This window comes from Lasiosphaeria miniovina, assembly GCF_030549165.1.
Source record: "Lasiosphaeria miniovina strain SMH2392-1A chromosome Unknown B0T26scaffold_5, whole genome shotgun sequence".
NCBI classification, from domain to species: Eukaryota; Fungi; Ascomycota; class Sordariomycetes; order Sordariales; family Lasiosphaeriaceae; genus Lasiosphaeria; species Lasiosphaeria miniovina.
In genome coordinates this window covers 1,719,876-1,733,161 of record NW_026848224.1, presented here as the reverse complement: position 1 = coordinate 1,733,161, position 13,286 = coordinate 1,719,876, and the positions used below count along the sequence as shown (strand labels likewise).

General features: G+C 54.3%; 3 protein-coding genes across 3 annotated transcripts; all 3 read right to left on the bottom strand.

Annotated features, from left to right (window-relative positions):
* Positions 1–61: 61 nt before the first annotated feature.
* Positions 62–2,361, bottom strand: B0T26DRAFT_650835 (rab-GTPase-TBC domain-containing protein; the record flags this gene model as incomplete). Its single annotated transcript, XM_060438215.1, has 2 exons — positions 62–562; positions 634–2,361. The coding sequence occupies 2 exons, from the start codon at positions 2,359–2,361 to the stop codon at positions 62–64; spliced, it is 2,229 nt and encodes a 742-aa protein (XP_060294202.1).
* Positions 2,362–6,307: 3,946 nt separating this feature from the next.
* Positions 6,308–8,344, bottom strand: B0T26DRAFT_347694 (fatty acid desaturase-domain-containing protein). The gene is made up of 4 exons (XM_060434533.1): positions 8,300–8,344; positions 8,189–8,238; positions 6,916–8,127; positions 6,308–6,840 (listed from the first exon to the last, which is right to left on the bottom strand). The coding sequence occupies exons 3-4, from the start codon at positions 7,973–7,975 to the stop codon at positions 6,428–6,430; spliced, it is 1,473 nt and encodes a 490-aa protein (XP_060294201.1). The 5' UTR covers positions 7,976–8,127; positions 8,189–8,238; positions 8,300–8,344; the 3' UTR covers positions 6,308–6,427.
* A 1,944-nt stretch (positions 8,345–10,288) lies between these two features.
* Positions 10,289–12,831, bottom strand: B0T26DRAFT_677285 (uncharacterized protein; the record flags this gene model as incomplete). Its single annotated transcript, XM_060440087.1, has 7 exons — positions 10,289–10,328; positions 10,377–10,444; positions 10,558–11,360; positions 11,493–11,595; positions 11,733–12,140; positions 12,363–12,418; positions 12,585–12,831. 7 exons carry the CDS (start codon positions 12,829–12,831, stop codon positions 10,289–10,291), a joined length of 1,725 nt encoding a protein of 574 aa, XP_060294200.1.
* Positions 12,832–13,286: the final 455 nt, after the last annotated feature.

Below are 13,286 nucleotides of genomic sequence, written 5' to 3'. Positions count from 1 at the left end.
GTGTGTACTTTGTGTCTGTTGAAGCCAAAGAAAATAAACGACGACCAGCTCTATATGCCCGTCAGGCTTTTCCCGCTTCCTTGACAGCGCGCATCCAGCGATCTTCTTCGCCGTGTCCTTCGGTCACCTGGGGACCCTTGGCACCTTCGGTACTGTGGCGAAGAATTGTGTTGACGTCTTCAATGGTTTTCGTCCCCATAAGGGACATCTCTTTTTGTGCGAGCAGTGCAACGCAAGCCCGAATCAACACGTTGTCGCCCTCAAAGACATAGACGTCCCAGAGCCTGGCAGCTTGGTCCAAAGCAAGATAGTTGGTGAAGAGGCTGGAAAAAATGTCGCCCAGGTACAGTTCTGGGTCGTGGTCGGGCAGTTGCACCAGGTGATCGTGCAGGCTGGGGTATTTGCGACTCAACGTCTGCAGGAGTAGATTATAGGCTGTGGACTTGGCCCCGGCATCAGAAGCGAAGAAGCTGAGAGGCAAGGAACGGTTCAGGATGTTGGCGAGCGCGATGAAAGCATCAGTTGGGGTTGGCAAGTTAATTAGAAGAAGCGCTGCGATGGTCTGAGACAGCGTGTTAGTCATCCTGCGCACTAGAAGTTCGATAAAGTAACACCGGAACTAGCCAAACTCACATTGCAGCCTGGCACATATCCAATATCGCTCCGGTACATGGCGTATGCGCTGAGAATGTCGACTAAGCCTTGGTGAAGCGGGCCTCCAGACTGGAATATCCGCAGGTCCGGCCATGTGTTCTTCCCGACGTCTTTCACGATCGCCTCAAACCAAGCAGTGGCGCGCGAGTCTTCGACACTCTCGTGCCCCGTTTTGGCCTTGGCCTGGATATCACGAGCTCGGCCGAGAGCGGCCGTGAATGACGTCTTGGTGAGGCCAAGCTCGTTTCCTACGGCACGGTTCCACACAGCTCCTCGACTGCGCGGCGCGACGCCCCGCCACCAGAGATCCCGCGTCCTGCGCTCCCGAATAGCGTCGTTCCATCGTGGGAGGATATCTTGCTCCCAGATTTGCATTAAGCTGTCCGCAGCAGTATCCCGGCATTCTGATCGAACGCGCTTTGCCGTTTCGCGACGGCGCTCGGCCTCAGCACTCTGCGCCATCATTTTCTGGTATTCCTTCAAATGGCGGCGTTCTTCAGCAGGATTCTTGGGCGGGAGCCAGGAAGGACGGGTTCGCGATAAAACAGCCTCTTTTTCCTTGGAGATGGGCAATGGGTCAATCATGATGTTGGTCCGGCGCAGAGGGGGCAGCTCGGCAATAGCCGACTTGACGCGGGGTTTGGTGTCGTAGTAATCCGATGACCTCCTCACTGTGGGCATGGAGCCAGTGCTTGAGCGTTGGGATTTGTGATCCACCTCGTCGGCATGCTCTTCCAGCTTCTCCGTCAAAGCCTTCGCCTCGGCGTTCAACTCTGAAAGTGCGGCGTTCCAGCTCTTAGCCCTCGACATGACCGGGCTGGTTGCGCGGCTCGAGGCGGCCGAGTTGATTGCTGAATCGGACTTCCAGGTTGGTGACCGGAGTGACCCATGGGCTATAGCTACAGGCGGTGTCCCATTTCCCACGCTCCGTATCCTGTCCTTTACCGGCCGCTCCGGGGAGGGGGCCTTGGAAGAGGGCTGGCTCTTGGATCGTTCCATGGGTGGTCGGGGCGATATTGGGACGTTATCTAACACGAGTCCTTCTGGAATGTCGTCCCCATCCTCCTCGTCGCATTCAAGTTCCAGTTCCATGGCAGTTTTCCGCTCCCGATTCGACTGCCAGCTGCTCCTCCGCGGCTTCATCTGGAGGTTAGGGTCTCGAGGAGAGAGGGAGAAACTCGGGCTTGGACTCCGGTGCCGTCCTGCAAATGTTTGAGCGTGTCGGACTCCCAGGCTGCGGATAGGGAGCGGGCTCGCATGTGGGTCGGGCAGAAGCCCGAGGCTCGCCACGCGTCCATTGACACTTCGTATTTGGTTCTGCAAACTTGGGAAGGTTGGCCGTGATTTTGGGGCAGGGGTGAATTCCCGTTTCGGACGGGACCTCGATGAATCGCGCGAGTATTGCAATCGGGGGGTGGAAGCCGATGCAGGCTTCTTCGAAGTGGCTCGGAAGTCTGACGAGAATGACGGGCTATAGGGATTGGGCGGTGATTTGAAGAACTGGTCTGAGAGGTTTCGGGGATCTTGTAGCGTGTTGTCGTGGAGCCCAATGTCCTCAAAATGATTCACATCAGCAAGAACGCTGCCGTCGTCCGAGTCGAGCGAGCTGAACGATGAAGATTTGGAGGATTTGGACGTCGTCATGCCTGGCGGAGAGCCCGGGCCGGGCGAGACGGGGTCGTGAATGGCGCGCTCGTAGATCAACATATTTGCATATTGTTGTTCTGAACTAGACGGGAGTCTTTTTATTGATTCGCGCGATGTTCGAAGAGAGGAGCCTGCCTCCCTCTTTTTTGTGGTTCAGCGGCTCCGACAGCCTGTTGGGAGTTGGGGCTAGGTTCCGCTTGAATCCCTAGAGTTCCGGGTCGTGGCTACAGCGGGTACGCGAACTTATGCGTGGCAGGAAACGTTGTTCCAGTCGCGCAAAGTCGGGCGGAAATCGTTGGGCCAAGGGTGATCTCGCGGGAGTCCGAGGGTGGTACCCCTGATACGCTGCCCAAATGTCTCAAGGTGTCGCTCCTTTTGGGGTTTAGCGACAGCCGCTGGAGCGCTTCGACGGCAGAAAATATGCGCCCTGGTGCCAACACGGCGGCAAAATTAGGAACAAAGAGAAGAGCAAAAACAAGTAAATGCGAGCGGCGTATTATAATGAGATACAGTTGAAGGAAAACAATAATTGTTGCGTTTGCAGAAAGAAGATCGGCCGTTGTTATGCGGGTAGCGATTGACGGCGGCCGAGATAGGGAACGGAGCAAATGTAGCGAATGTAGGTTTTCCCCCCTTGTATTTTTTTCCCTTAGGGGGTCGGTAGCGGAAAGTGCGAGTGAGCGACTGGTCGACGGACGACGACTGACTGATGTGTAAAGAAAACGAGCGAGGGACGAAGTGTATTTTTGCGACAGCTTATCGGGAGAAGGAAAGAAAAGAGTCAAGAACGAGGAAGTGACGGAAGGCGCTAACCGGTTAGCTAGCGCGCTGCGAAGGGGGAAAAGAAGGGGAAAGGGAGCTGCGTAGCTGCGGGCAGCAGTACAGAATGCAGATTGTGCCGGGTGGATCGGCGACTGTAACCTGGCAAAGCCTGGAAGTTGCCGCTGCGAAAGCAAGTGTAACCCTAGAAAGCAAGCTTCCCAAAAATCAGGGCAAGGGACGCTGCAACGGTGAGCTGTCGGCTGTTGGCAAAGATGGATTTCCCTGCCGTGTGCAGAGAGATAACGCAATGATTGGGGCTGCCCGCCGGCTGGATTGGATCATTCATCTCATTTTACGGACATTTGCCCGCGAGGCCACCCTCCATCACGGTCCATCCATGGATGTTTCCAAGTGATTAATCCGTCGCCAACCAGCACATGCTCTGACTGTGCAGGCTACCGGCCCGCCAAAACAGGCGTGGCGTCGCTGTTTTCCTGTCCTTGGCTCCTTCTCGCATTTGAGCCTACACTTTCCAAGTTATTTCCTGTCATTGTCAGATTGAACCACCAGACAGGCCGCACTGATCGGCGCTATCACGAATCGGTAGACTTTAACCCTCCCTCGGCGGTACTCTCCGGGCCTCCCTCTCCTGTCTGCACAAGGTAGTACAAGCGGGGCGCGGGTGTTGTTGGCGGCACAGAGGTACAAGTTTGTACAATCTAATCTCTGAACGTTTGTTAGCGGGGGACTTTCCAAGATTCGGAAGGCCTCAATTTCTTATGGCTCGCCTAGAGGTTTTTCACTGAGGGAGGTGAAGCTTAGAGAACCCCTATTATAGAATCTAAGAGGCCTTTCTCTCTCTTAGTCATGCCTCCCGGTCTATATTATCCTACATCAAAGGCTTCCCATAGCCCGTGTATTTACTCTTTATTCTTCTCAGTATCTAAGTACTGCGCTAACAAATATTCAGGGATTGAACTGTAACATCCAACAAACATCCGTCACTTGACGTGACCGGCCGATGCAAACTCGGCCAAGGCAAGAAGTTAGTTAATGCATAGCCGTCTGTCTTTGACAAGCTTGACGTCTTGTAGTTTCTAGCTAAGGATTCCCCACCACTTCACCATGATGCTTACGGAACCCGAATTGAGTTGTGTGTTGCCTTATCAGCACTCTAGGGTTTAGGTTCTGTGTCGGTGTAACCATTTGTCCTGGGGGCTACGACTTTTCCCACGCTTGTAATTTTATCGCTTTCTAGGGTGTGAAACCGTCGGTTCAAGCATGGTAGCCTAACAAGACACCACCTTATCCGGGGGTCTTCTGCACTGCCGGGAGAAGCATTTTGAAAATAGCTTGGCGGGAAAACAAAGTTTGAAACACATTCCCGGCACTGAAGGAACGGCGTGGCTGCAGAAGCTTCAAGTTGCCAGAAGCACGAAACGTGCTGTGGGGGGGAAGCTTCGGTTTGCGGATGTGGCGTTCTCGAACACACGCGTCTCACAAGTACGGATACTGCGCTATCCCAAATGAGGTGTCGATTTAAAGCTGTTGGTCCCATTCGCCGCTCAACCTTTGTCGAACTCGGTGTCACCCGAGTGATGTGCAGCGTTTTGGTTCTTTGCTTCTCCTAGTCCTTTTGTTTTCTTTTCGAGTTTCGCTTCTGCTCCTTCCGAGCGTATCCGCTGCGGCGGCCATGGTGCCGGAAATGAGGAGGAACCCCGACCGACCAACCAACCGCCTTCGGGAAGTTCAAACGCGTGAGGAAAATAATAAGCAATGGCGGCACAGGCGAACTTCACTACAGCCACAAGCCCTGAGATCCTTAGGAAGGCTAGACCTACCTCGCTCGCTGGCATTCGAGACCAAAGCGCCTTGCAGGCCATGTCATGTCAATCGTCTTTCCGGAGTACGTACTGTAGGTTGCCGTCGCGCTGGATCGGTACCTAGGGAGTGGTTTCTGACCGAGACGGACGGGACATGGACATGGCATGACAGCGCAACCACGCGTGTGTCAAAGGGCAGGGCAAGGCAGGGCAAGGCAGGGCAGGGCAGGACAGGGCAGGACAGGGCAAACATAGGTAGGCCCAGCTCAGCGCCTCGGGCCATGAGAAGACCAAGAACAAAATAATAAGAAGAACCAGAATCAAGCCGGGAAACTCTCGACAACCCACCGACCGATACACGCACACGTAGTTTTGTTGCACAGGCAGCAGACAGTGCTGCAGTCTGCCTTCCCTCCACCCACGCTCCCTGTAACAGCGAACCGGCAAATCAGCAAGCGGGACTGACATCCTGTAGTGGTGGTGTGGTGGTTCGCTGTTCGGCACTCAGGACAGGAAATAGAGAGCGCCGGCAGACAGATTCCCGCCAATGTGTGGTGGTCGTGGTGCACTCAGCCCCGGAAGACGCGGAGGATCCTTGTTTTGGGTTGGCGACATCTGTTCGTCCATGGAAGCGAAAGGCGAGAGGGTGAGTGAGGAGGAATTGGCCCGCAGACCGTAGATGGATGACATGTCTATGCCTCCCCGCACTTTTTTTTACAGGCGGCTTTCTGCCAAGTCACCAATCATCATCACGGCCCCGTAACCTACCTTACCTGCGGTACCAACTGAGCTGTGCCAGTGAGGGGAACCGGGGTTCATGGAGGGGTCATGAGGCCGAGGAACGACCATATATATACACACGTAAGGACAGGCGGAAACCGGGACTTCTTTTGCTTTTGTCATTGTCGTAATAATCATGCTGACGAACTAAGTCCTGCCCTCTTTCTCGCTTTGCCCATCAAAATCCAGTCTCAGATGCATCTTGTTATCTTCTGCTCATAACAACACCAATCTAGATGTCTAGATATCAACTCCCTCCCTGCTTATTACACTCACTACTATGGGTCAGCTCCTTCACGACAAACCAGACACCAAACCCGCAAAAAATAGACTTTCTATGTCTGCTTAGCATCATCTATGCACCTCTCTAAATCTTCTTCCTCGAAATATCAACCCCTTTCCTCGCTGCATTGCTGGCCTCTTGCCCGTGACGCAAAGAGGAAACGAAAGCCCGCTTTTCATGACTCCGACTCCGAAATGATTGACCGACTTCTAGATCCAAACCCTGCTATAAATGGCTGAAACATGCCAACTCCAATCGAAAGACAAACCGGTAACGACTGTGAGCTCAGGGAAGATGCGATGGACGCTAATATCCCGCCAGAAATTCGCGTTAGGAGCAGTAGCACTAGAATTCGACTTCGGTGGAGGGGGGAAAGAGTGAAGAATAAGCTGACGCCTCAATTATTCGTGCCCTTGTGGTATGATCAGGGTCGTGGATCGCGCGCCTTGATGTATACGTCTTCGCCAACGATCACGCTTCACTGAGCAGGCTTGACCGTCGCGGGCTTGGTACCCAAGCCGTTCTTGTTGCGGAAGAACAAGACACCCTGACTAGGGCCCTCAGCACCCTCAGTGGGCTCGACCCACTGGCACCACCTGGCGCTCTTCCACATGGCCTTGATGAAGCCAATGGGGCCATCGCTGGTATCGGAGCGGTAGTGTCTGCCCATGATGGGCTTGATGGCCTCGGTCGCCTCGTCGGCATTATAGAAGGGGATGGTGCTGACATAGTGGTGCAGTACGTGCGTCTCGATGATGCCGTGGAGCAGGTGGCGGCCGATAAAGCCGAACTCGCGATCGATGGTTGCAGCACAGCCGCGGACAAAGTTCCACTCGCTAGGAGTATAGTGAGGCAGAGACGGGTCGGTGTGCTGCAGGAAGGTAATGGCGACTGGAAATGTCCCGGTTAGCCACTTGTCTTGCTATTTTCTTCTCGGATTTTGAAGGGCTGGGGGATGTCACTTACCAAGCCAGTGGTTCACCCACAGGTACGGCAAAAAGTACCAAACAGCCATATTGTTCCAGCCAAACTTCTGGCCGAGGCACACCAGTGCGGTGATGGCAAGTGCCAAACCAACGTCGCTCAGCACGACACGGAAAGCCTCATTGTGGTCATAAATGGGGCTTCTGGGATCAAAGTGATTCACACCGCCGCCGAAGCCGTTGTACTTTCCCTTGCCGCGCCCCTCTCTCTGCTTCTCGTGGAAGTTGTGTCCCGTCACGTTCGTCAAGAGGTAGTTGGGCCAGCCGATAACCTGCTGTCCGATCAAGTGGATCAGAGTAGCGATGGGGGTCTCCTCGGTCAGCTCATCGAGCTCGTGGATGAAGCGGCCGATGCGGTTGGCAAACTGCTCGCGGGTTCGCGGCACAAAGACCATGTCGCGCTCCATGTTTCCGGTGGCCTTGTGGTGCTTGCTATGGCTCATCTGCCAGCTGAAGTAGGGGACGAGCAGGGACGAGTGTAGGATCCAGCCAACCCAGTTGTTGACTGTCTTGGATGCCGAGAAGGCACCGTGGCCGCACTCGTGGGCGAGCACCCAGAGGCCAGTGGCGAAGAGCCCCTGCATGAACGAATAGATTCCCCACAGCACGACACGCGCGGCCTTGACCGGGACGTACTCGGGCGTGTTGAAGTTGTGGAAAAGATAAAAGGTCGTGGCGAGGTAGACTATGTCACGGAGAACGTACGACAGGCTTCGCAGCGTCGATCGCTCGAAGCAGTGCTTGGGAATGGCATCTCGGATGTCCTTGATAGTGAAGTCGGGAACCTGGAACTCGTTTCCATATGTGTCAATCAGCTTGCCATACGAGTCCTTGGTGCTCGTCTCCTTATCGTCCGAGCCCATTGAAGACAGAGACGTCGACGAGGCCGAAGCGCGGGGGGATCCGAACGGTGACCCCTCATCCGTGGGCGAGACGTTGCCGGTCGAAGGCGAAGATACTGAATCGATGGTGTGTGAGGTTGTCGTCCTTCTAAAGACGGGGGCCTTGGCAGCCGGAAGGCTGGATGCGGTCGCGGAAGCCATTATCGCGCTCTATATGGAACGACTTTCTCGAAGAACAGAGATACAACGGTTGACGGGAAGATGCGAGACGGTAGAGGCGATGCGTAGGCGCGAAGTGGAAGGACGAGGTGATAAGAGGACGGGAGGATGGGGAGAACTGGCTGCAAGTAGCGCTGAGCCAACGAACGGTGTTGGTGGCGGAATGCAAATGCTGCGCTCCCGTATGCTACACACCTCAAACGCAAGGAATACCGTACTATTCCGGACAAGAGGCGCGAAACCGGCTGGGTGGCTGGCTCGTTGGCTCGCTCTCTTGCAGAAGAGGAAAAGTATCTTTTGGCTTACAGCAAACTGCCTTGGGTTTTCTTTTGCTTTGCGTGGGCCGGATTTCCTTGGGAGGTGGATTTGTTGGGGCCCCTGCTGCGACGGGGTAATAATTAAAAGCTAGGAGGCACTGGGGTACACGTCCTACTATTTTTCGCCGGAACCACAGCCCGCACACATAAAGTAGAAGTAATTGGATCTTTTAGACGACCTTGGGATGGTGTGCAAGTGCAATTGGCTGGACACGAAGGGCGACTGGTTGTTTAAGGCGGACAAGAGGAGGACTTTATTCAGTTCGAAGCGCCCACCTTGTCTTACGAACCTCGATTCTCCCTGCCCTGGCGTCGGATCAGTGGCTGTATGAATAACCTGGAGGTCTCGCCCCAAACCGAGCGAGTCCCAAAGTGCCGCCGCCCTTCAGGCGTGCCGCCAAGATTGCACGAAGAGGAATTCACCGCCTCTGGTGCCCTGTGTATGTACAGTGCGGTACTGTACATGGTGGACCCGTGGGAGAGAGACTTCACATGCCAGTCAGCCAGCAGGTGATGTTGCTGCTGGACAGTGAGCATTGAGACAGTGGAGGCCATGGCTTGCAGCGACGCAGCTGAATATGGCGAGACCTCCAGGCTAACAGGCAAAAATACGTTTTGCCGAGGCCCAGCACGTTTAGGATTGGCCTGACAGGAGCGGATGAGGAGAGAAACTGACCAGAGGCGTGCTGGCTGACCAAAATCGTCTTAGCTTACAGTCTACTGAAGATCGCCGCTGGCCTGCATTCAGACTTCTGCATGTCACTCCGTCTTTCACGATCAACGCAGCTAGTTGTCGTGCTGGGCTTGGTGATGGCGGCTGCAGCGATAACGCAAAGGATCCCTATCATCTGGTCTGCCAGCATCGAGTGTGGTTACGGATGACAGGGTCTTTCGGGCACGGATATTTAAGTACTATAGGATAGGAACCAACAAGAGGCTATGCAGGAGGAAGGAGACATAAGATCAGAACAGACGAGGCCAGGCCAGACCAGACCACGCAGGGAGAATCTCCTCATGATGAATTGCACATGGCAACAGGATAGCCACGGCTTTCTTCGAAATGCTCTTTGGAGCAACTAGCGGAGCCGGTGAAGGCGAGAAATGCATGGGTTGACTCGAGCAACGGTCTCGTCCGACTGGCGACTTAAAGCACGGTCGTTGTCGCTCTCCCCTGTGCGGCGAAAAGGGAAGTGGACCCTTCCCTTCGCTGTTACGGCGTCCCAGGGTGCGTCATGTTGAGATTTAGCAGACGGAGGGTCTGAATTGCGGGGGCGGGGTCACCACGCTGGATGTGTTTAATGGGTACAATAAGTTTGCCTAAGTTTCTCGAGTCTGGATTTGTAGGATAATTCCGATATCGAGTTAAAATATCGATAGCATCCCCCGTTCTTCGAAGCCAACTTTATTTTCTACCTCCTAGAATGGGGGACCAGAATTAGGTGGCGTCCAACCAGCCTCTCCTGCATTCAGCAACTGCCACCTTCGCCTGGTAAAAGTGGAGTGGATGTTTCTGTTGGGGGAGCTAAAAGGATTTTGTTGAGCGCGGGAGCCCTGAGCGCTTGCTGGGAGTCCTGCAGAAAGAGAAAAACGCGCTGTAAAAAAGAAAATTTAGTAAGATGCAGACGCAGACCCCGGCATTTCCATGTTGCGGTAACCCCCAGACAGTGTGGAACCAGCCCGCCTTGGCTGTTGCTTGGCTGCTTAGCTCCTTTCGTGAAGCACCCCCCACGGCCAGGACGCACTTCAGCTTTTCGGGACCTCAGACCCGAGTTAGCCCAGATCCGATCCACAGGCACCCTGCAACCTGGGCGGGCTTCCGGAGAGTTCCCGTGTGGCGGCTGACCACGCCCGCACCCAATCGGTTCCCCGCTTCGATCAGATCGACGATATTTTGTTTAGCAAGATCCGAGACAACTTTGAGCAAGAGTCGAATAGAATTCTAGGCAGTTACGTATTTGTAACTTTTCTCGATTTGGAGCTAGTTCTCATCGTGACCTTTGGTTCCGTTCAACCTCGAGCTATGACACTCCAGAGCAAAACTCAACCACAAGACTGGAAAGGCTTACCTACAGAAGACTATCACGGCATACGGAGCATCAAACCAGGCATAGCTGACCAGAGTACGGAATGCGTTCTGCATCAATTTATTTACTCTATCGTCATTGGGTTACGCTTGCAACCGGCCTTGCGTGCCCTGGCAAGCTCTTTGGCTTGCCGTTCCAAATGCGGATTAGGAATGATACTCACAACGCGCACCCAAGGCGGTGCCGGCTTTTTGCCCGGACTTCCTCCTAGCTCTCCATCGGCCCGCCGCTTGTCGCCCGCTGCGGTTGTGTTCTCTGCAACCGTTGATGCCGCCCCTTGCTTAGATTTCACTACCTGGGGAACCACCACTTGGGGAGTCACCACCTGGGCAGCAACCGCCTGACGAGCATTGACTACAGAAGATTCCACTGTGAATCGAGTCTGCGTATACCTAGGACCTCCTTTTCCCTTGATGCCAGCCTTGATGTGAGACTCCTCTGGTCCGTCGATGGACTTGTCGAATTCAACCTTTAAACGGCTCAATACGTTGTCGTCATCGTCGTCATCGTCGTCTCCTTGGTCAACCTCGTTCGCGTCATTGTCGTTTTCCTCCTCCTCTCTCTCTATGCTGTGCAACAGCACATCACGTAATTTCCCTTTTTGCTGCTCAAGAGGGACATGGGCCGCGACTCTGACAACCCTAGCAGCCTCATCTTGTCTCAGCCTCAACTCGTTCAACCCATCCGTGAGCCCGACGGCTTGTGCGTTCATCCTGTCAAGCAGCTCCAGGATAAGACGATATAGCACGGCAAGGGAGTCTCCGTCTCCCTCGTCGAGCCGCTCCCGCATTGTCTCGAGCAAGCCCCAGATGACTTCTTGGTTCGAGTCGGCGTTCTCTAACGGCAGCCCGTGCCCTCTGAGTCTCGGGAGCTCTCTGCTACCGGTTGGTGATTGCGGCCCCTTCCCCAATGTCTCCCAAGCCGCGAACCCCCTGATCTGGCTCTCTGAAGCACTTGGTTCACGATCTGGGTATACGTCTCGCCGTCTGGCAGTGTCCGGGGCCTCCTTCAAGATTGCGTCGCATAACGTATAGATATCGCAGTGTCTGCCTGCGTCGCGTCTGATGGAGGCACTTCGAGACGGATACTCTGGCCTACAACGACTGCTTGAAGGCTCAGTGGTGTGCGTTCTAGCACCCGCGTTTGGTTCTCTCGACTGTTGGGGCTGGGATTGGCGGTGTTCCGGCGAGGTGACCGTTGGCTGTTGAACTTGCCGAGCAGGGCTTAGAGGGACCGAAGAGTTGAACTTCTCCAACCAAATTGGACGGGCCACGGACTTGGATAACTAACTCATCGTCAATTTGGCATGCCGTCGGCGACCACTAGAACTCGGCCTACCCTTTCAAGAGTTGACTCTTGGTGACGGCGAGCATACGCCGCAAGGTCCGCTTGCTCTTCGTTCCAGAGCCTTTGGAATGTTTCAAAGTGGTTCCGTCTCTGAGGGGCATACTCGGATTCGTCGACTGAGAATTCCCGACACATCAGGGCGGAGGGCTTGCTTGTCGAGGTTCCGGATTGGTTGTTGAATTGCATAGTCATGGAAGCGAGAAGCCCGGCAGCCTCCTGCTGGATCTGAAGATAACAGTCCTGCAGAGGGATGCGCCTGTTGCATTTTCTGAGTTCATACTCTTGCTCGAGAGTAGGAAGCATCGCGACGATCTCCCAGAGCCGGCCGGCTTCGAGGGCGATGCTGATGCACACCAAAAAGAAAGAACTTGGGCTTGAATATCTGTGGAATATCCGAGCCTAAGAAAGGGGCCTGCAAAGTTGAGGGTGAGGACACACGGACACACGGACACTAGCGAGAGGGGAATTATCACCGATTTGTGGTGTCTGGACAACACGCGTCGCATCAAGGTGTCTACTGGATTTGCCCTGGTAACGCTACTGGGAGGGACTGGTATGGTCTTAATGGCGAGACAGATCACTCGGTCAATAGTGCGCAAATTCCCATGGAGAGCTACCTACCCTGTCGTTCAGGCAGTCTTCGCCAGAATCAGGACGTTTGTGGGCCCACTTGACTTCTTTGGTTCCCAGACAACGTATGGAAAAAGAAAAGATAAGAAAGAGGCCCAGACGTTGGCTGGTGGCTGGATAGTTTCGGCAAACTCTGGCATCCTTGCCTGTCAAGTGTCAACATTCAGATTCCCGGATGAACCGAGCTCCCGTCACATATTTGTTACAGCACACGAAGCTGATCCGGTGAATAGCATTCCTGATTCCCGAACTTTTGCTGAAGTTTCTCCGTCGGAAGCTCGCAGCTGTTGTGCTTCACGGTTTCGCCCCGAGTCCGTGGCGTCGGCGCCGTCGTTCGGCTACCGGGCCCGGGACCCACCTCGCGTAATTTGATGGTTGCCAAAGCGGCATCAAGCCTCACTGCCGTAATTCGGGAATGTCGCTTGTGAATCCCAAGCTTGAGCAACCGCTGGGCAGCCATTCCGCAACTATTCCAGAAAAAGAACCAGACACTACACCGGCTTTTTTATTCTTCTTATCGGATGAAAACTGTTTGCGGCTTCACAAAGTTCGGTGATAGTCCCCAGATATGTACGCGACCAGGCAGGTAGCGGCTGAGACTGTGAGACTGTCTCTCTGAGAAGTTCCTTGTAAGAGGAGCGCTTGACCAAAAGAACTGGTCGACTCGATAAAATCCGACAGTCGTTAACGAAGGTCTCGACTCCCCAGCTCTCAACGAAGGAACGAACCATTAGACGGGCGTCCAATTGGTTTCTGGAGATACGGAGAGTGGAGCTTGGTGGAAAGAGGCCAATCTCCCGGGAATCAGGGATCAGGTCACGCTCAGCAAATCCGAGTCCGTAATGCTAGGCGTGACGCGTCTGACTTCGAGACAACTGTTTTCCCATTTTCCAGCTCCGGAAGAGAAATAATTGC

Bases quoted from the DNA above. Each gene is read 5' to 3' on its own strand.
- B0T26DRAFT_347694 (XM_060434533.1), bottom strand. From the start codon at position 7,975: ATGGCTTCCGCGACCGCATCCAGCCTTCCGGCTGCCAAGGCCCCCGTC. The intron at 6,841-6,915 runs GTAAGTGACATC...GGACATTTCCAG, and splicing joins GTGGGTGAACCACTGGCTTG to TCGCCATTACCTTCCTGCAG.